The sequence below is a fragment of the Saccostrea cucullata genome, unplaced genomic scaffold (assembly GCF_032062105.1).
Source record: "Saccostrea cucullata isolate Sc308-1 unplaced genomic scaffold, CSIRO_AGI_Scuc_v1 ctg5854, whole genome shotgun sequence".
Taxonomy (NCBI): Eukaryota; Metazoa; Mollusca; class Bivalvia; order Ostreida; family Ostreidae; genus Saccostrea; species Saccostrea cuccullata.
The window spans coordinates 40,910-64,701 of record NW_026938511.1 but is presented as its reverse complement, the minus strand read 5'-3'; the positions used below and the strand labels follow the sequence as shown (position 1 = coordinate 64,701).

General features: G+C 33.7%; 1 protein-coding gene across 3 annotated transcripts in view; it reads left to right on the top strand.

Moving 5' to 3' along the window:
* Positions 1-23,792, top strand: part of LOC134250549 (kinesin-like protein KIF26B) — a 59,442-nt gene that overhangs the window by 8,769 nt on the left and 26,881 nt on the right. For 2 of the 3 annotated variants that reach the window (XM_062732915.1, XM_062732914.1), the window contains exons 2-3: positions 4,892-4,994; positions 21,286-21,893. In XM_062732915.1, coding sequence (XP_062588899.1) covers positions 4,892-4,994; positions 21,286-21,893 — 711 coding nt within the window. Of the gene's footprint in view, positions 1-4,891; positions 4,995-10,220; positions 10,832-21,285; positions 21,894-23,792 lie in introns of those variants that run through there. The other variant, XM_062732916.1, reaches the window with a different exon arrangement.

Here is a 23,792-nt window from a genome sequence, read left to right as displayed (position 1 = left end):
ACAGGTGCTGAGTCTTTGGCTGCAGGTGGTTTTACCCTGGTATTGTGAGAAGCTTTTTGTAATTCCATATTACTATTAACATTTCCCATATTTATGAAACTTTTTCATTTCACTGCCAACAACTATTTTATATATAAAAAATGTAGAGTTGAATTGGAAAAAAAAACCAGTTGATTTATACGAGTGCCATCTTCAGAGTCTAGTGATTTTCAATGCAGATAGCAGTTGCTGTCTTTTTCTTGTATTTTTGGGAAGAAATGATTTGTTGGGGGTAATATTGATACGGATTCATCGCTTCTCCTTAGTTTGAGATTGTTAGCAGGGTGGACCTTTGTTAAAGATAGAAAGAGCCGAGACAGCTCGCGAATAAACTTGATTGGAAATTGACAATCTGAGAAATTTACAGGTGGAAGTTATAATATTGTTGAATTAACTTTTTGTTGTCCGTTTCCATAATCAATATACTAAATGAAGTGTTATCGATGATATTAGACCATTAACGATTTGTTTTATTACTTGGCTTTTTTCTGTATTGTGGAGTGTCCTTTACAAACTAATTTTGAGTATGAAGACTATAAATTGAGATAAGAAAATGACAATATCCATGACTCAACATTTACTTGTGCATTTGATTTTTTTAAATATCAATACTATATATCCATCATATTTGAAACTTGAGTGCTAGCATATGGGTCTTTCCATGTGATTTGTCATCAAATTGAAAGTAATATTCAGGCAAACACTTGGCATACTCTAAAACCTGGCCTGGCCCCTTTGGCCTGGCCTGGCCTCTAAGTTGGCCTGGCCTCTATTTTGGCCTCTAATTTGGCTTCAAACCAAATTTTGGCCTGGCCTCAAAAGTTGGCCTGGCCTCAAATTTGGCCTCTGTATAAATTTTTGGCCTCAATTTTGGCCTCACTCAAAAATAATTTCTTTTTCAGAATTTGATTGATTTTATTGATTTTTTTTTATTGGTTTAATTTTTTCACAGATTAAGCAGGTAAATAATATATTTCTGTTGATATGTAAATGTGAAAATTAAATTAATTATACACAACTACCAATCTGATTGATTTTTATTGATTATCAATTGATCTGTTGCAATTCTGAAGACTACAACACAGAACATATAATTTTACTTTCAATAAGACACTCTCTTAATGATTTATTAAATGTGCCTTTATTATTTTTTTTGTAATTTCCATGGTAGGAATGATAATTTTTACAGAGAAAAACATTTAGAAACATCACAATTAAATTATCAAGACAACAAAGAGATGCAAATGAGTAGTAATTAACTAAGAACTAAAAAGAATTTTAAATTTGTCATTTTAAGTATTACTTGTTTAATACAAGTTTTTTTAAAACTGTCTTTATAAATTTAGAATTAAAAAAAATCTATTTGATGATGTTGACTACTTTTACAAACTGATAGAAAAAAGAGTCAATACTATGATATGCAAGTAATTCACCACATTTTATATGATAGTGTTCTAATGGTCTGGTTGATAGGATGCAATTGTTTTACAGCACAAATGTTAATAAACTATCATCAAACTCAACTTTTGTTTTGATAATTGTAGGTAGTGAAAGTTGTAGCAGGAAATTCTTTATAAATCATGGGTGGCTTAACAGCCTATGCACATAAACATGTCATTACTGATTAACTTCAACCTTTAAACTCCCTGTCAAGAACCGTGCTGCAGAATTTTTTGTCATTTGATATCCAATTACAGTGTTACGGCACAGGAACAGAAAGTTATAAATTATCTGATAAAGTTATTTATCTTAATTCTTTTTAAATACCAACTGTTCTTAGATTAAAGTGAACATGAATTTTTAAGTAATCAAATCAGTATGATATAAATATTTTGGTATCTGTCTTGGTATATTTATTTGAAAAAAAATCTTAGGTGCCTGTATTCATATATCACACAGATGATGCAGGCATAACAGTTACACAACACTCCACAGTGTGTGAAAGATGATGATTCATCTACTTAACAAGTGGGAATTTTTCAAGGCTATTAATGACATTTCACATGAATTATTACTAGAGATTTTTTTTCAGTGTTCACAATTTGGAAAACACAAAATAAACTCTGATACTTTTTTTTCTTAATAATTATAAGCAAGAGTATCGGTAGCGTGTCTGTATGAAATACCTGTAAATAATAAAGTGAAATAAGTGTACACTGATCAATTGATAATCAATAAAATAAATCATATTGGTGGTAGTACATGATTATTTTTAATGTTCACATTTACATATCAACAGAAATATATTAATAACCTGCTTAATCTGTGAAAAAAATGAAATCAATAAAAAATCAATAAAATCAATCAATTTCTGAAAAAGAAATTATTTTTGAGTGAGGCCAAAATTGAGGCCAAAAATTTTTACAGAGGCCAAATTTGAGGCCAGGCCAACTTTGGAGGCCAGGCCAAAATTTGATTTGAAGCCAAATTAGAGGCCAAAATAGAGGCCAGGCCAACTTAGAGGCCAGGCCAGGCCAAAGGGGCCAGGCCAGGTTTTAGAGTATGCCCAAACACTTTTATCCCTTTCCCTTTATGTTTTGTTACATGTAAATATTTCAAGTGGAAGGCACATACAATTCATGTCAAAATGATCTTTTGTTGACTGAAGTGTTCATATTTCATTTTAAATTAATTTTCACCCTCATTGCCTGAATGATGGAACATTTATATGAAGGAATATATCACATCAAACCCAGAGTGAAAAATCAAAGACTTTAGTTCTATAACTTAACAAACACCACTGCATGTTTATAGCATTTTACAAGCATGCATGAACACAATTAAGTTCATCAGATATCAGACAGAGAGTCCAATTATGAGGGTTTTCTTCGTTTTATAGCAGATTGTTATTATGTAACAGCAGTGTGCAGTGAGGCCACACAGTGATCAGTATTCCTCTCCTTGTACTGTAGTTTATTGGGTGCCAGATGGACCTCTAGCAGGCTGACTACAGATTCCGAAAATTCTAAATATAATTTTTAGCTCTACTGGTAAGAGACCAGAAGAGCTTATGCGATAGTAATGCGTCCGGCGTCCGTCCGTCTGTCCGTATGTCTGTCTGTCCAGCTGTCCGTCTGTCTGTAAACAATTTTTCAAAATGCTACTCCTCCTACAGTTTTGGTCTAATTTCAATATAACTTGGCACACAAGTAGACTACACTATGATACATAATTCTGTGTATCGGTTTTTGATTTCGATGAACGGTGTTGCCGTGGTTACTAAAAATAGAAATTTCTGTGAAATTCTTTCAAAATGCTACTCCTCCTACAGTTTTGGTCTGATTTCAGTATAACTTGGCACACAAGTAGACTACACTAAGATACATGATTCTGTGTATCGGTTTTTGATTTCGATGAACGGTGTTGCCGTGGTTACTAAAAATAGAAATTTCTGTGAAATTCTTTCAAAATGCTACTCCTCCTACAGTTTTGGTCTGATTTCAGTATAACTTAGCACACAAGTAGACTACACTAAGATACATGATTCTGTGTATCGGTTTTTGATTTCGATGAACGGTGTTGCCGTGGTTACTAAAAATAGAAATTTCTGTGAAATTCTTTCAAAATGCTACTCCTCCTACAGTTTTGGTCTGATTTCAGTATTACTTGGCACCCAAGTAGAATACACTAAGTTACATAATTCTGTGTATTGGTTTTGATTTCGATGAACGGTGTTGCCGTGGTTACTAAAAATAGAAATGTCTGTAAAATTGTTTCAAAATGCTACTCCTCCTACAGTTTTGGTCTGATTTCAGTATAACTTGGCACACAAGTAGACTACACTTAGATACATAATTCTGTGCATCGGTTTTTGATTTCTATGAGGGGTGTTGCCGTGGTTACTAAAAATAGAAATTTCTATGAAATTCTTTCAAAATGCTACTCCTCCTTCAGTTTTGGTCTGATTTCAGTATAACTTAGCAAACAAGTAGAATACACTAAGATACATAATTCTGTGTATCGGTTTTTGATTTCAATGAATGGTGTTGTGTTACTAAAAATAAAAATATCTGTAAAATTGTTTCAAAATGCTACTCCTCCTACAGTTTTGGTCTGATTTCAATATAACTTGGCACACAAGTAGAATACTCTAAGATACATAATTCTGTATATTGAATTTTAATTTTGATGAACGGTGTTGCCATGGTTACTAAAAATAGAAATGTCTGTAAAATTGTTTCAAAATGCTACTCCTCCTACAGTTTTGGTCTGATTTCAGTATAACTTGGCACACAAGTAGACTACACTAAGAACATAAAGAGACTTTATCAACGATCATTATTCTATTTAATGCTGTTTATAAAGTTTCAAATCCCAGCTGCTTAAGTACTTTCTCTTCCTTTGCTATAAGTTCAAACCAGTAGAGCTTCAGTCTCGACAGAGACTTCTGGTTTTTTTTCACTTCAGAAATAATTTTTTTCATGAAGAGAATAGCAAATGTTCTTGTTGATTAAATTCATAAGAATCAGATTCATGCATTGAATTAGACAAACACAGTACACTACAAAAAGGGAATCAGTTATGCCTTCATACCATGGTGTGATGATGTTCAAAATTATAATTTTTTTAGGAGATACCAGAATAAGATTTTGAGTGACTTGACAAAGATTATATTTCACTGCTTTGCTATGTAATTTGTCATGTTATTACCATAAGGATACAAGAACAGAACATTCCTAATGCCGTGACTCTTGAGTTTTTCCCAAATCCAGTTACCCATTCTAAACTAGAAATATTACATGGACTTTCAGTATTGGAAACTGAGTTCAAATCACCATGTATTCTGAATTATTTGAAATATTTGCTGGTGCTATCATGGACTGTTGTATAAAGAATTTTTATACTGTTTCAGATCCCTGAAGCAAAAGACAAGAGGAGGTCCAGCATCATCGGTGTCCCTTAACAATGTATACCTGGAGCAGCATCAGAAGAACTACCACTTCAGGGTCAATCAGGTAAGTGGAAAAAAAAAGGTGGAAAAAAGGAAAGGAATGATATACATAAGCTGCATCTAGCTATCATAATTTTTAAATTCAGTAATTTCAAAAGATACGGTTCATGCATGTAGCTTTCAAAGATAAAAATGTTTCATTTTTTAACTTTGTTTTGTATGGCTGGGACAATGTTTGTCACATCTTCCATCCTTCTACCCATCCTAATTATGACTAATTTCAGAATCTAAAAATCTACTTCAGATATTCTCGGTCAACTGCAAAGGAAGATGACAAATATTGGTAACTTAACTTGTTGCGAAGCCTTTCAAAAAATATCAAGGATGTTGCACACTTCATGTACTTGACTTTTCACCTTTCAAGGTTGATCTTTGATATGTAATGATTGGCCTGGGTAGCTCAGCACCTGACTAGTGATGCAGCAGCCCTGGGTTGAAATTCCTGGTCCAACTATATGTCTTCTACTTTCCTGCTACAGATGGTTATGACTGATTTTTAGCTCTACTGGTCAGAGACCAGACGAGCTTATGCGATGGTAAGGTGTCCGTCGTCCGTCCGTCTGTCTATCCGTCTGTCTGTAAACAATTTTTCAAAACGCTACTCCTCCTACAGTTTTGGTCTGATTTTAATAAAACATGGCACACAAGTCAACTACACTAAGATACATAAAATAGTGCATCGGTTTTTGATTTCAATGAACGGTGTTGCCATGGTTACTAAAAATAGAATTTTCTGTAAAATTTCTTTAAAATGCTACTCCTTCTGCAGTTTTGATCTGATTTCAATATAACTTGGCACACAAGTAGACTACACTAAGACACATAAAATAGTGCAACGGTTTTTGATTTCGATGAATGGTGTTGCCATGGTTACTAAAAATAGAATTTTCTGTGAAAATCCTTTCAAAATGCTACTCCTCCTACAGTTTTGGTCTGATTTTAATATAACTTAACACACAAGTAGACTACACTAAGATACATAAACATGATAAAATAGATCATCGGTTTTTGATTTCGATAAACGATGTTGCTATTGTTACTAAAAATAGAAATGTCTGTGAAATTCCTTTAAAATGATACTTATGACCTTCTACAGTTTTTGTCTGATGGCAATGGCTTCTTTTCTCATCCTTTGTTATAAGTACAAACCAGTAGAGCTACAGTCTCGACAGAGACTTCTGGTTATAAGTTTACATTCTGACCTTTAACATTGACCAACTGACCCAAATATCTTGCTCTCATAGATCCTATTGTGTCCATTCCATTTTTAGCTCTACTGGTCAGAGACCAGAAGAGCTTATGCGATAGTAATGCGTCCGGCGTCCGTCCGTCTGTCTGTCTGTCTGTCCGTCTGTCTGTAAACAATTTTTCAAAATGCTACTCCTGCTACAGTTTTGGTCTAATTTCAATATAACTTGGCACACAAGTAGACTACACTAAGATACATAATTCTGTATATCGGTATTTGATTTCGATGAACGGTGTTGCCGTGGTTACTAAAAATAGAAATTTCTGTGAAATTCTTTCAAAATGCTACTCCTCCTACAGTTTTGGTCTGATTTCAATATAACTTGGCACACAAGTAGAATACACTAAGATACATAATTCTATATATCGGTTTTTGATTTCGATGAACGATGTTGCCGTGGTTACTAAAAATAGAAATTTCTGTGAAATTCTTTCAAAATGCTACTCCTCCTACAGTTTTGATCTGATTTCAGTATAACTTGGCACACAAGTAGAATGCACTAAGATACATAATTCTATGTATAGGTTTTTGATTTCGATAAACTGTGTTGCCATGGTTACTAAAAATAGAAATTACTGTGAAATTCTTTCAAAATGCTACTCCTCCTACAGTTTTGGTCTGATTTCAGTACAACTTAGCACACAAGTAGAATACACTAAGATACATAATTCTGTGTATCGGTTTTTGATTTCGATGAACAGTGTTGCCGTGGTTACTAAAAATAGAAATTTGTGAAATTCTTTCAAAATGCTACTCCTCCTACAGTTTTGGTTTGATTTCAGTACAACTTGGCACACAAGTAGAATACACTAAGATACATAATTCTGTGTATCGGTTTTTGATTTCGATGAACGGTGTTGCTGTGGTTACTAAGAATAGAAATTTCTGTGAAATTCTTTCAAAATGCTACTCCTCCTACAGTTTTGGTCTGATTTCAGTATAACTTGGCGCACAAGTAGACTACACTAAGATACATAAATTTGTGTATCTGTTTTTGATTTCGATGAACGGTGTTGCCGTGGTTACTAAAAATAGAAATATCTGTAATATTGTTTCAAAATGCTACTCCTCGTACAGTTTTGGTCTGATTTCAATATAACTTGGCGCACAAGTAGACTACACTAAGATACATAAATCTGTTTATCGGTTTTTGATTTCGATGAACGGTGTTGCCGTGGTTACTAAAAATAGAAATATCTGTAAAATTGTTTCAAAATGCTTCTCCTCCTACAGTTTTGATCTGATTTCAATATAACTTGGCACAAGTAGACTACACTAAGTACATAAAGAGACTTTATCAACGATCATTATTCTATTTATTGCTGTTGTAAAGTTTCAAATCCCAGCTGCTTAAGTACTTTTCTCTTCCTTTGCTATAAGTTCAAACCAGTAGAGCTTCAGTCTCGACAGAGACTTCTGGTTCTTAGTGTATCAATGCAAACACATGCAGTATTAATTTTGTTTGAATTTGTGCATCTCTTTCGTTGTTAAGCCACACAATTCTTAATTATAATTGTTAATAGACATTCATGTTCAAAGATCCCTCTGTTAATATGAGCTCACTAAATCTAAGGATTTGTGTGTGTCTTTATGACCAGGGTGAATCCAGTATGGTCTTTACATGTCTCTGTTTATGTCAAAGATATATCCTCGTGGAGAAAATTAGGAAAAAGTATTTATATGATGCACATACATGTACTCTAGCTGCCACCATTTTCATGCTCAATTTCTGAGAAGTGAAAGGTTTCATTTTGGATCAGAATATGAGGGAAACATGAACACATGGAGAGAATGATAGACTTGTTTATTGAATTGTCAGTATTTAGAAGCTTGGTTTCTAACTTCAATGATTATGTCACCTGACAAATTGGAGACAGCTTCTGATAGGAATGATCTGTGTTGTGTTTTACTGGAACACGAAAAATGATGCATAATCAGTTCCCACATGAGTTGCCTCATGAAATTAAAGGATCGTGTATCAAAGGGCCTTTTGGGTATTGAAAGAAACTACAATGCAAGAAAATCGAAAATTGGTAATTGACAAGAAATTTGATTACAAAATTGTATGATTTTACTGGATGATTAACGGTTAGAAAATGTTTTTGTTTGCCTTAATATGCAAGCTGCTGTTAACAGACAAATCAAAGGAATTCACAATATTTTTCTAAGCTTTTACTTACCACAACAAAGCTGGAATTTGCTATGTCAATGTTATATGTAAAATCTTTGTTGAATTGTGAATGAAAAGCGAAGACCCAATATATCACTGGGGTCATAGAACTAAACAAAAAAGATTGATAGAAAATTAAATAATCCATTGATTGAATGTAATGTTCAATTTCCTAATGATTGAAAAAAGGATAATTAACCTCTCATTCTAAAGAATTTATAATCATTAGACTTCTAACACTTAACAGATTTACAAGTGTGCAGTGCCTGGTAATTCATTGATGTTCCGTAGATGTTCCCTCCAAAAGAGGGCGATTTACCGATTATAGTAAATTGTTATGCATCTGAATTCTTTGTTTCTGAGGCTGAGTCCGTGTTCTTGTCTCATTAATTTCCACAAAGCTGAGGCTGTTTGTCGCTGTATTTTAAACATTGAATGATCATTCTCCGATTAAAATAATAATGCTAGCAGAAATATTGGGATTTTTTTCATACATGCTTTGGTCTTCCTAGGAAATTATGGTCATTTATAAAGGCAGAAAATGCATTGTTCATTGCTGAATCCATAAGAACCATTTACATATACATGCTACACATCTCATGGTTAAGAGGAATTATTTATTAGATACTTGCAATTATAAAATTAATACTGTAAAAATACTATTATATATTATTGATATTTTAATACTCAAAACCACAAATTCTCAGAAGACCTGTCCTGTTCAACCCAACATTGCTTGCAGATGCTTTATATTAATGGATAAAATTAATCACACAATTAATTCTTCTATCCCCTGCACTCTTATTCAGTTCTCATGTTCTGTTGTGACTCTATTCAGTAAAGTGGAATTGTTTACTTTTCATTGTCAAATTCAGAAACACATCTAAATACTGCCAGTCTTAAGAGTACGACAAATGTGATGCCGGCAGATTAAAGTCTGCAGTCATTAATTTACATTGAGGAGTATTATCAAGTGTATATGTAGCAGGTTCAAATATTTTATTATCAGATGGCACAAATTCTGTCAAAATATTGATATAAGCCACAAATTGAATTCAAAAGACTGCTAACATGAATGTGAAGTTTATGACAGAATAATTGTATCATTGATCCAGCCAAGGTTTTAAAAATTTAAACAAAAAAAAATAAGCCAGTATCATTAATAAAAAAAGTTATGATAGCATGACACATCTGATTAATGCAAATCAACAAACAGTACTTTAATGACTGGTGACAAAATTTTATAGTGATAAATATTTTTTGCATAATATATAAGAGAAGGCTACATCGTAGTTGTCTTGATTGATTACTTGGTTCCGAGACGGAAAGTTAAAAGCATTGTAAAGTATCACAGGCCGATTTGGATCAATTTTCGCAGCATACTTAACTACTTAATAGGAAAGTAATATTAGTTACACCGTTACAGATATTGGATAGGAAATGTTCACCTCCGTCAGAATCCGAGCATTTTTATTGCGCCTTTCTAATGTTCTTTTTGTGTGATCCATAACTGCACATCAGGATGAGGCTTATATGTCTTTCCGTAGAGTGGCTTAAAATAACGACATTGATTTAAATACAGCAGAAAGAGTAGACTGTTTATTCTCCAAGTAAGGCCTTGCGTATGGGCTGTTAAGCGTGCTCTCTCTGATACTTACGAGACGACCAGGTACATTCTTCTGTCTCAGGTATTTAAATGTCTGTTCCGATACACATGGACGTATACTGTCAACTGAAGAACTAAGGTATAGGGTCCATATCTAAGTAGAGGACTTATCTGTAACTTCAGAGATATTTAGGAACTATAGAGGACACATCAGAAGAGAGGTGCTTTTTTGTATTTTGTTTGATAGCAAAAATTACAGGTGCTTTAGCTGTGGAAACTATTTATGACCTGTGTACTGGGCAGTCCTGCAGAGAAATGGAGAGGTATAGCAGTGCTATGTAAGAGTTCTTGGACCAGGATTTTTTCTATCAGAGTGCAAGATTTTTCAAGCTCATGTGGACAGCCGGATTGATTTGGTGTGTGAAAGGTGACACCTATTCAACGGAGAAAATATCTCCAGGGAGGAGAAAAACTTTAAAAGTGATCAAAAATTGAATTAATTCGGATTTCATTTATCTGACAAGTTTGTTCACCTTCAAGTTTTAAAAAAGAAAGGAAACAGTCCATTGAAAAAAATTCCCGATTTATTATCTTAGATTTATCCATATAAGGAAAAGTGACCTGAAGCTCCGATTAAGGAATATATTGTTTGTATTGGGTGGCTTTATATTTTGAAGTGGTGTAGACTTGTGCGATATTGTGATTATCCTCATGTTAGTGTACACCTGGAGAAATGATCAGTCTTTCAGTCTGACAAATGATTTGGTGTCGGATCTTTAATACAGACCTCCTTTATAAAGAAATGTAAATGAATAGGTAAGGATTACATATTGTCAATGTGCATAGAAAAGGAGATATGTTTTGACCAAAAATAATTATGATATATTGAACAATTTTGTAGATTTATGTTGGAAAAGGGAAAAAATTGATATACGTCACTGTCAGCTGTATTTAAGAAATTTAAGCCTGTTCAAAGAAAATTTAATAAACTTTTTTCCCTAATGTTGATTTGAAAAAACTGTGTGAAGTGAGGTGCAACTTTACTTTTAATTTAGAAACGCAGTACAGTTAAGGTGCGCAATGGAAATATCGACTAAATTTTGTATTTAGAAATGTATTCGTAATCGGGATGGCGATTTTTTTTTAGTACATTATTTATATCGGATAATTGTAATTATGATTAATAACTACATATCGAGGACGATTATATTTTATATTTAGACTAGTCTCGTGATGCGGCAGTCGCGCGATTTTAGCACATTGACTTGAAGTATTGATGTTACATATAAATATCACTAGTGCAAGGGCATAACCAAGTTAAATTTCGAAGTTTAGTATATAAATATTTTCAACACGCATTGTAGTTTCTAAAAAGTGCTGCGATCTTGTCTAAATTCTGCAATTTCATTGTTAAAATTATACTTGTATGACCGAATGCTATATTTTTTGCTGGCCAGCGGCATGGAGTATTGATATAATTAAATTGTTTTTAAGATTTCATCAGGATCGCAGCACTTTTCAGATACCTCAATCTTTCTATAGTTGAAATGTAAAAGCTCACTTTGATCCATAGAGTGTATGCCCTTGCACTAGATCGATTTATTAGGACCCCGACATTACCCTCCGATGTACTTGCATACAAATATACGGCAGTGTCAATTAAATACGTAATGTACAGAAAGTATATTAATAAAATAGTGAAGAAGACATTAAATTCAAGGTATTGGCCTATATAATATCTCTAAATAATATTTTATTTAATTAGAGAATACATATTTCGCTGAGAAAATATTACTTGATCTGTCTCTCACTGCATACAAACTACGTCACGTTGTAAGAAATGACGTCATATTGACAAGTGTATTGCGATCAGTGACTTGTTTATTACATGTTATGTGGGATTTAACCAACGACAAAAAAATACGCTGTAGTAAGTTTTTATGTAGTTTGATGATTTCTTACTGGTTAAATTAGCAGATAAACTCATTTTGTGGTATTTTAAAGAAATGTGGTATGACGTATATAGTGTATGATGTAATAGTCAAGTTTTCCCGTACAAATTAGGCTCCGCCTCCTTTTTGTAACCTTAACTGTGCTGCGAAATCGTCAACTATTACTTGCAGTGCCCTTTGAAGTAATTTATTACTTAGGTAGTTCAGTTTTTTTTCCACAATTTTACAAGTGTACAAAATCAAAGGAATTAATTGCTGTATATTTACAATTTCTCAGATGACATGGTACTTACATACATTCAGAAGTGCCTCTTATAATCTAACTTTCTCACACCTCTAGTATCCTGTTTTTTATGAATGGTTTTTTTACTGTCGTGGAAATTGGTAGTTAAAGAAGTAAATAACAGGTCGGCTGTACCAGATCATTGACTGCATATGAAATTGACAAAGGCATCCACACCATGTCATTTTGTGGTTCCATCGTATAAATTTAAAAATCCCCGAGCTGTTGTAAAATTAGAGGAATCATGTTTTATGCATTGTTGTGATGCAATGGATCTTGTGGGGTTACCTGAAAATTCTTGCTATACCCTGTCTTAGTTTCACATGTTTGTTTCAAAAAAAGAAAGGAAGTTTGAAAATGGAAAGTGTTAATGAACTTGGTCACCTTTTCGCTATCCTTGGTTATACCTCAGATATTCAATATTACGGACACAGTTGGTGGGTGTCCAGTAAAAAATTGGATGGGAGGAACAGGTTTTGTAGGTAACAAAGACTATTTTTTATAGACACGGCAATGTACACCTCTAAATTACAAAGGTGTTAGTCATCTCTTTAAGACACATCATTTCATTTTCAAAGGGGGAAATTTACACAGACATATGGCCAGAAGGATTGTGTCATATGCGAAATACAGGTCAAAGCTCGGAGATGGAAGTTACAAACCTAAGACATTTTTAGAAAGGTATTCAGTCCTCATTTGTCAGTGGAGAATAGATAAAGACTCTCTTATAGGTCTAGTTACATAAAGGGATGTCATTATCCTTGCTGGATTCATGGAAAGGATTTTTTTTGTTGAAGAGCCCCCTTGGTCAACTTGCATTGTGAAATTTGGACACATTCATTTTAGAGAAAATTTTATCAGCGGGTTGCCTAATTTACTGTTTTGTTAGTTGTCTTTGAATGTCAGTATAATGCTAATTGCTAGAAAAATCAAGGTTAATACATTCTTATATAGCCTTGATTTGGGAAAAAAGTTTTAATATACATGCAAATGTAAAGCCATTGTGGTAAATGTCAGTAAAGTTAAGATGCCATATAGGTGATTAGCTATTCCAAGTCATGTAAGCCACATGCTTTATTTACCATTTTAATAAAACACAAGGAATCTAATAATAGTTATTTACACATTCCATAGGATTATAAACAAGTGAAGGGCATTTTGTTAATTTAATGCAGAGACCTACATTGTGTTGTGATGTAATTATTAATGTAATGAAATGATTGGCTATTGATCATTCCCAATAGCTTTAGCTCTTAAGAACTGTGTCAGAAACCTCTTGTGGGGCCATAGTAGTCATTAGCTGGATTATCCTGTTGTTTATCCTTTCTCATGCCCAGCGCCTCAATATATAGTGTGAGGTAGCACCCCAGCTATAAAATGTAACAGAGAAAGCCCTCATTATCAAAGAAATTTGTTTGGAAACAACAGGGGGTTAAAAAAGTCAATTGTCCTTAGAGGAATTCTTGTTGATCACTTTGTGTGGGTCTTGGTCCAGGTGTGAGTTTGATTGGCTTAATTACAGGTAGCGACTTTCAGGTATAACAAATGCACAGTTAGTTTTCTTGGGGTGGGGTAGTTCTGCCAATATAAAGGATTTCTGAAAGAGCAACTTTTATTACAAACTTCATTTGAAGGAATATGAAAAGAGTAGTGCTTTTTGGATGACAAAATTTAAGGATGTGTTCACTTAATGAGTGAGATTTGTCTTCATTATTTCTTCATATTTTTCATATTATAAATTTTAAATGATGTCATGCTGTCATGTAATTAGAATGACTATAATTTAATTAGCTCTTCAAATAAAAAAACTGCATGTTAGACATCTTTGAGATATGTAAGCTGGGTTTGCGGAAGTGTACAGGTTAGAAATATTTTTATGACCTTTGATTACGTCTTTTCCTTTAATAAATTCTTTAGAAGGAAAGGGATGTCCCACAAATAAATAGAGTAAATATTTAGACTATGGTTGACAAGAATGACTTTCATCTATAGGATACTCGTAGAGGGTAACCTGATAAGATTTGTCAAACTGTTTGTTTTAGTAGTGAGATAAGCCCTGTAATGATGCTTAAGACTCTTCATTTATTACAGTCTAGTGATGATTGTACAGGAGTCATGAAATCTGCTCTCTTGTGTGTCCTATATGTTATCAGGTCAGTGCTAAACAAACTGTAGCAGGATCAGGTTTCCCAGGCCTTTGATGATCCTAGGGAGAGTTACTTACTGGTTAGTATAGGCGCATGCGTGAAGCCAACAAGACACGAAAATTTTGGTCTGTACATTTTTGAAAAGTTTCACAGTTTTTTATCGTTATATTCATAATGCTGTTTAATGTTGTGTGATGGGGCCAAATGGGACCAGATAAGGAAAAGAAAAAATCCAAAAAGAGGAAAAACAAAACGTTGAACACTAGTGGGGAGAGCGAGCAGAAAATACGAGTGAACGCAGATCAGGCAGCCATTGTTATACCACGTATACATTCCGCAAACACACTGGGTATGGATCCGGTGTTTAACAATGGAATGATCAGTGGAATCAACGGGGCGTCTCAAAACTCGTCCCCTACCATACAGTTTCAAGGTAACCAATTACAACCTTATATGCCACAAAGTCCACAAGGACAATTTGCAGGCTATATGTCGCCAATACAGAGTCAATCGAACACTGTCCCTCAAAGCATTGATATGCGCGATACTCTTTCAGTGATATGTAACAAGCTAGAATATGTGTCATCAAAGCTAAATACCCTGGATCAAATAGATAAAAGGTTAAATGACCTTGAGCGTAATGTAAGCAATGTAAACCAAGAACTGAAAGAATTGAAAAACATGAAAGTAAAAGTTGAAGACATTGAGAAGGGCATGAATCACATCTCACTGCAGTACGACGAACAACAAAAGGCTGTCAAGGAAATCGAACGGACAGTGAAAGATATAGACAAAAGGTCGACATCAACATTGAAAGAAAATGAAGCGATGCGTGAAGAACTCCAGGCAGTACGGTCAGACTTGTGTGACCTTAAAGAACGTCACCTAGATCTACAGACACGGTCTATGAGGGACAACCTAATATTTGAAGGGATAGCAGAAACTCAGGAAGAAGACGCAGAGGATTTGATAAAAGAATTCATTAAGACCGAGATGAATATCACAGACAAAATTGATTTCCACCGGGTGCATAGAATGGGTAGGAAGGGTGGAACACGACCACGACCGATAATTGCCAAATTTGTGCTGCACAAGGACCGAGAAAGAGTCAGGCGAGCAGCCCCTGGATCCTTAAATGGCAAGCCATATGGAATTAACGAACAATTCCCGAAAGAAATTAACGATCGACGTAAGCAATTATACCCCCAATACAAAGCTGCCAAAAGACAGGGCAAAAGGGCTTCACTAGTCGTCGACAAGCTTTACGTGGAGGGTCAACTGGTACCATTTCAGAACGACCATTCGAGAGATCGAATCCCAGCATTTGAAAACCGCGCCGCGCCGCCGACAGCGCATAGAAAATTCAGATATGCGGAAGCGCACTAGGAAAACCAAGGAGAACTGTGTAAACAGGAACTACAACATGTACAAAACGTAAACAATGCAAACTCTCTCAACGATTTGAAAATTATTAGTTTAAATGTTTGTGGACTTAATTCGAAATTACAAAACCCCGAATTTATTGAATTTATAAACAACAACGATATTGTATGTTTAACGGAAACAAAAACCGACAATGCTGATGATATTGAAATTAAAAACTTTAATGCCTTTTGTAAACATAGATTTTCATTGTCATCGAAAAAATCAGGTGGGATTGTAGTGTATGTTAGAGATATTTATTCTAAATATGTTACCGTTATAGAGAATGAATGTGAACATGTTCTATGGATAAAACTATCGGGGAAAGCATTTAATTTTCAAAATGATGTAATTATTGGTACTGTTTATATCCCACCTATAAATTCTCGTTTTTCATCCACAGATATTTTTGATGATATAGAAGAAGAAACTAATAATCTAATTGATAGTTTAGATAGCATTTGTCTTATGGGTGATTTTAATAGTAGGGTTGCTATGGAGAAGGATTATATTGAAAACATTAATTCTCATAACAATGATCATTTATTTTCAAATGACATAATTATAGATGAAAATATTTTTCTTAGTGATACATGTGATGTAACAAGACTTGAAAATTATGGTTTATCTGTTGATAGAAAATCAAAAGACAAAACATTGAACCAATTTGGTAAAAAACTGTTAACTTTATGTAAAAACTGTAATATTTACATTCTAAATGGACGTTGTAACACTGATATAAACGGTGAATTTACTTGCAAAAACTGTAGTATAGTAGACTACTGCATTGCAAATATTAACTTTATCAAACAAGTTTCAGAAATGTCTGTTTTAGCTTTTTCTTCATTGTACTCAGATGTGCATAATCCAATAGAACTAAAAATAAGAATACATCCTGAATCAATGAATTTAGATATAGAAAATAGTCCATATAATTGTAATGACCAATCAGAAAAGGCTAAAAGGTGGAATAATAATGAAAAATTGACTTATCAAAACTGTGTTGAAAATAAAGTTAGTTGCATTAAAGGTTTAGAAGAAGAACTTTTAAACTGTAATGAAGTTTCATTAGATTTAATTGATAATATTGTTGAAAAAGCTGGTGAAGTTTTAGTTGGAAGTGCTAAGGAAGTTTTTGGTGTTTATAAAAAAGCCACTTTTTCACAGGGGAATAAAAAATGTGTCTTTAAAAAGCCATGGTTCACAAAAGACTGTAAATCTGCTAGACGGAATTTTAAAAAAGCACAACAACTGTTTAAACGATTTGGAGGTAATATTTTTAAAGAAGATTTGTATGAAAAGGAAAAGTTGTTTAAACAAAAATTAAAATCTGCTCGAAATTTTCATAGGACAGATATGAAAAGGAAATTACAATATTTAAGATCATATAACCCAAAAGACTATTGGAAAATATTAAACTCTAATGGAAACAATAAATGCTGTAATGTAGAATTATCCAAACTATATGATTTTTATAAAGATTGTTGCAACATTGGAGTAGAGGGGGAAAGCGAAAACGTTTTGACTGAAGATGAACTAAAATTGTTGTCAAATTTAGAACTTAATAACAGCATAAATCAACCAATCACACACGAAGAAATTACAAAATGTATACATGCTCTGAAAAATGATAAGTCAAGTGGACATGACAACATTGTTAATGAATATATAAAATCTACTGTAGATACTATGTCAAACTTTTATGTAATATTATTTAACAAGATTTTTGATTCAGGAATCATACCTTCTCAGTGGACATTTGGAAATATTATTCCATTATATAAAAACAAAGGTGACACTAAAGATCCTAAAAACTATAGACCCATTACTTTGATAAGCTGTTTGGGTAAATTGTTTACATCTATTCTGAATGAGAGACTTAATTATTATGCAAATACTGTCCACCTTATTTTAGAAAATCAAGCTGGTTTTAGAAAAAACTATTCTACTTTGGACCACATTTTTACTTTGTATACATTGATTGAAATATCTAAGTATCATAGGAAAAGGTTGTACTGTGCCTTTATTGATTTTGAGAAAGCGTTCGATTCTGTCTGGCGTTTAGGTCTTTGGAATAAAGTTTTATTAAATAACATAGATGGTAAATGTTTTAATTTTATAACACAGCTGTATAAAAATATTAAATCAAGAGTAGTCTCAAATGGTCTGTACTCTGATCCCTTTCCTTGTACTGTAGGTGTTAGACAAGGGGAAAACCTATCCCCATTTTTGTTTGCCATCTATCTAAATGACCTTGAAGATTTCATGAATTTAAATAATGTAAAAGGTTTATCATTTATAACGTCTAAATTAGAATCGGAGTTTAATTTGTATCTTCGATTGTTTGTTTTGCTATACGCAGATGACACGATCCTTTTGTCAGAAACACCAGAAGACTTACAATACCAATTGGATGTATTTAACAAATATTGCAAACAATGGCATCTCAAAGTTAACACCAATAAAACTAAAATTGTAATCTTTGGAAAGGGCAATTCAAGAATTGAAAAACCAATTACATTAAATGGAATAACATTAGAAATCGTAGATAATTTTAAATATTTAGGAGTAAGTTTTTGTAAAAATGGTTCATTTAACACAAATGTCAAAGAATTATCTCAGAAAGCAACAAAAGCTATGTATAGTGTTATTGGAAAATGTAGAAAACACAACCTTAATATAGAATGCACATTGGATATGTTTGACAAAATTGTAAATCCTATAATTTTATATGGATGCGAAGTGTGGGGTTTTAATCAGTCACCATTGATTGAAAAATTGCACTTAAAATTTTGTAAGCATATTTTGCATGTAAAGTCATCAACACCAAATTTTATGGTATATGGTGAATTAGGTAGATACCCTATTTCAATTAATATAAAGGTTAGAATGATAAGTTTTTGGTGTAAACTATCTTTTTTACAAAGGGATAAATTATCATCGAATTTGTTAAGTGTTTTAAAGAACTACAATAATCCATGGTGTAACTTTGTCAAATCTATATTGAATGAATGTGGACTTTCTTATATTTGGCATACTTGTCAACCTGTAAATGTATCATGGCTGAAGAAAATAGTGTTTAACACTCTGTATGATCAGTTTAAACAGAAGTGGTATAGTGAAATGTTTAACTCGTCTAAAGGTCTTAATTATAGAATATACAAAACTTCTTTTTGTCTAGAAAAGTATTTAGTATCTCTGCCTTTTAAGTACTGGAAAATATTTTGTAAGTTTAGAACTTGTAATAATAAATTACCAATAGAAGTTGGAAGATGGCATAATGTACCAAGAGAAAACCGAATTTGTAAATTGTGTTCCAAAAATGAAATTGGTGATGAATTTCATTACTTATTTAATTGTAATGATTCACTTATTTTGAATTCAAGGTTATTATTATTATCAAAATATTACTATTCACATCCAAATGTGTATAAGTTTGATCAACTTTTTAATACAAAAAATACAGTTAAATTGACAAAACTGTGTAAATTTATAAAAATTATTTTTGAGAGAGTTGGCTCTCCTGGTTAGCTCATTGTTAGTTTTGTTACTTTGTACTTTTTTCTTTTTCACGCATGCACATATGTTTAACTATACTTGTAATCTTTCTCAACACTGTACTTATGTCAGTTCATGAGAATAAATTCATTGTCATTGTCATTGGTGGTTTATGATGTAACAACCCCTTATTAATGCACCCTGGAGACTCCAGGGTAATTATAGTGCAAGGTGGCTCTAAAGATATCCACTGCCGCAGCAATGGGCAAAACGGATCATTATATTATGTTTGAGAAGAAAGTGATGACATAGCTTCATAGAAGAAAATTCTTCTACAGTTTTTGGAAGGACAGCTAGTTTGTAGTTATTAGAATTTTTTAACGGTTTGAAATATCATCCAAAATTTACATATTGTGGTCATGGATGTATACACATTATCATATGATAATACTGTTAGTAATTTTAGACCAGTGGTTTCTAAATTAGCTTCATTAGCCTAGATCAGATGAATTGATACAGCCTTTGGATTGCTAGGCTTGGTGGAAATGTCTTTGATAGAGGTAGGTTAGCAAGGTTCATCCTGTTGTTAAAATGTGCTGATAACAAATTTAATTTCTCTTTTATTTCCCTGATAGCCTCTTTCTGCAGGGAATACAGCTGACAACTGCTATCCACAAGTAGTCAAATCTATTGGCCATTTTTCGCACCTGGCAGATATAAAAATTAACTGAGCATGTCCTATTTCTCTGTCCGGAAAATTTCTGGCACACATGTCATTGGTCATTCACAAAATGTAGACATTTAGTACTCAGAAAAATGTTATGTTTTTTTTTTCTTTTACAATATCAATGTATGTCTTAGATTTTTTTTTATTTCAGCTATAGACCCAGGAAGTGTAAATTATGAATGAAGGCTTGGAAATGTATGTTAGTTGTTTTACAGTTTTAAATGATGTTAAGAAGTGTTGAGTTTAAGGTGTTAGGTTACACTTCTGAGGCATTGCATCAAAATTTGATTTACAATCTTACAACAGCAAAAATGTTGTACAAGCAATAAAAACTGTCAAAAAGTTACCAAATCCTCAATAAATAATAAGAGGCCCCCCTCTTTGATCTGCCAGCCCATGACACAACTAATGCACTTAATGGGAAATAAAACTGACAATGGAACACAGTTAATATCTATTATGTACTGCAAGTTATTGTAATGTTAGGATGATCTTGCTTTGTCTAATGTAAGGCCATATCGTGAAGATTTGACCAATCAAAAAACAGCCTTGGGGGAGAAAGTAGTGTGCGGCTAGATAGATGATGTCTTCATTGAGATCAGTAGTATGTGACTCTGGGTCTTTGATCTTGGTGTAGGTCTTGACACTCGAGTCAACAACATGAACATTTCATGTGCACATATGCATATTAATATTTTCATTACTGATACAGGAAATGATGCATAAAGTAATGTCTGCCATGTGTTACATTTCAAGAGCTTTATGGTAGGATGTAGGATTGAATTTCGTGTAATGTACCAAATTTTTTTGAAATACTAGAGTGATATCTGGAATTGCAGTTGGTTCAGAGAAATCTGAGACTAAAGATGATGGCAGCATAAAGTGATCAAGTATTTTGCTACAGAGGATTATTTTCAGTGTGTAAATCCATGTCTACATCAATTGGACACTTGAAATGTAGATGTCTTTTTATGATTTAAACTTTGATTGATCATTTTTATCTTTGATAAATTATACAGATGATACACTTCATACTGAACATGGAAAAGAATATCAAGGAACAAGTTTCATGCCATATGCCCTGCAATGCAAATTTTATGCCCCATTGAATACTCTTTCAAAGCAAGTTTTGTGTAATATGAAAATAATTGAAAGGGGCTGTTACAATTTCTTTTGTACATGGATACAATAACTGGAAATATATTGTTTGATAGCCATTTATTGTTGGCTTATCTTTTCAGATGCTGACACAGCAACGAACCGGTGCAACAGGAGCCAAGTCTGTCCCTGAAAACTTAGCTCAGATTATGGAAAATTCCATGATGTACCCTGGATCCCCACACTCCGCGAACGTGAACCCCACACGACAAAGTATGCAATCAAACAGTTTACAAGACCTGGAAGCTGGACAATATTCTATGCAACCTGGAATTAACCCTTATATGCAGCAGCATTCTCGTGGCTTGATTTACCCCCAACATTACCCCAGTCATGGCCAGTCTTACAGTGTACACCCTGTGTCTCAAGGTTCCCCTTACAGGGATACAGGAACTCCGTATCATGTCAACCAGTCCAATGCAGGGTATTCAGATCCTCTACAAAGTGCTCAGTATTCACATTTACAGTATTCTGTGTCGGGAACAAATTACAATTCACCATTAAATTATTCTGTGCCTTCACCAATGTCTCCTGTCCCCCACCACTCCAGGGCGATGTCACCACCTCATGCGATGTCACCACCCCACGCCATGTCACCACCTCATGCCATGTCTCCACCTCCTTTCTCCAGGGTATCCTCCCCTGGGTCAGTGACCAGCCAGCAGTCTGCAGCAGCTTCTTTTTTTGCAAGGTAAGCTGAGATAACTACTGTAGGTCACTTAATTTTTGCGACACCTTATTTTCACGAGATAGTCATTGACTCTTTATTAGCGAGACAAAATTTTCACGAATTTTGGTCATTGCTCTATATAATCTTAAGGAATTCTATTATACGCGAGAATGAAATTTTCGCGAGCATACCATCTCGTGTAATTACGCGAAAATAAAGTTCTCACGAATAAAAAGTGATTTACAGTAATTCTATAACCTTGTCAAGAGTATGGAACTACAGCAAGGGTAGAAAATTCACTTAATTTTGATACCGAAAAAATTGGTTTCAATAAAATTGCAGTTTTGAAATCTGGGGCGAAAGAGAGGATTGTAATTGCATTGGTGATAGTGATGTAGCAATATCTGAATAACCTAGGGATCTTATTAACTCTGCATGGAGCAGGGAATGACAGAAACCCAAATTAATTAGAATATAGGTGTGGAATTCAGTGTTTAAACACTTCACAGGCTTCCATTTAAAGTACATGAAGAAATCAAATATTTTTTCAGCGGTTCTCTTGAGAGAGTGTCTTTCATTGAGAATTATTTTCTGTTTATGCAGGAATTAATGCTACAGTGTTAACATATCTGCCGTTTCTCACCTCTAAGACTTTCATTATATGGATAGGTAAGGGTGGATTAAGGTGGTAGATAATATCCATCATGTGCTTTGTTATGACTGATTGATACAAGTGCTGACAAATCACCCTGATTAAGAGCTGATAATCCTATTGTCACCTTGTCCGGCCTCCATGACCTTAAGTCAAGAAAATGTCAGATCTACAGGTGTGAAATACCAGAGGAGGTGTACAAACGCCATTGCCCATAAAGCCAAATCTGTTTAAGGAAAATTGGCTGGGGAGATGGTATCTAATCAGGGACAGATCTCTTTACAAAGGTGTCAAACCTCTCCTTTCTGTTTCAATTCAGTTGTAGCTTCAGAGAATTGTCAATGAGAAAAGTCTTCTCTAAATTCCAATTGTTATTGGGGCTGATGAAAAAAAGAGAAAAGACTGATTTCCTCTCTCTCCTTTGCTGCAATGTACAAAGGGACAAAAAGAGATGGGTTGAATTGGGGAAATTTGTCAAAATATTTCTACAGATTCATGTCATGATTAAACAAATCTCTGATGCAGGAAGAGCAATTTTGAAAATTGATCCTCTGTCATTAGTAGTGTATTTCAGGCAATTCAAACAGTGGAAGCTACAGAGTGAGGGATTGATTGTAGGATAATGAGAGACAGAAGAGAGAGAGAGAGCAGTTTTACACCAAACCCCTGTCCTGGGCTACTTGCCCTTATTATAGAAGAAATAGGGAGGGACTTATCGGATTAATGATCATTCATGATTGAGCAATTTCTTTTGTTCTTGTAATTATTCTGAATTTGATACCAAATATATCTGAAATAGCATCATGTTTGCCAAGAAATAGTTCAATTTATGAAGATTTCAACAGATGGCTTTCACTTGGATGTTGAGAATTTATTTTTACATTTGAGCTTTACTACACAATGGAATGTCAGAAGTCACATATGGTTTTGTATAAACTTGATTTTATTGTTGCTCAGTCAGATAGTATACATATAATGTTTGCGTTGTCCAGCTATCTGATTGGTAACAGGTTGAGTCCTGGGTCCCCATCTTTACAGAATTTGACCTTGTCAGTTGTCAAACAATTTTCACCCTCTCTCTATCAGTGAAATCTATGGCAGATGAGTTTTATTGTTTTGCCCTCGCTTTTGATTGTTCCGCTCTTACACCTACCAAAATATCTATCAGGCATAAAGCTGAAAGACTTTTTAATCTCCAGTTGTAGAAAGTTAAATGGTAGATTAGAGGTCTGATTGATTAGATCTGCTGGGTAGAGAATCTTTGGTGT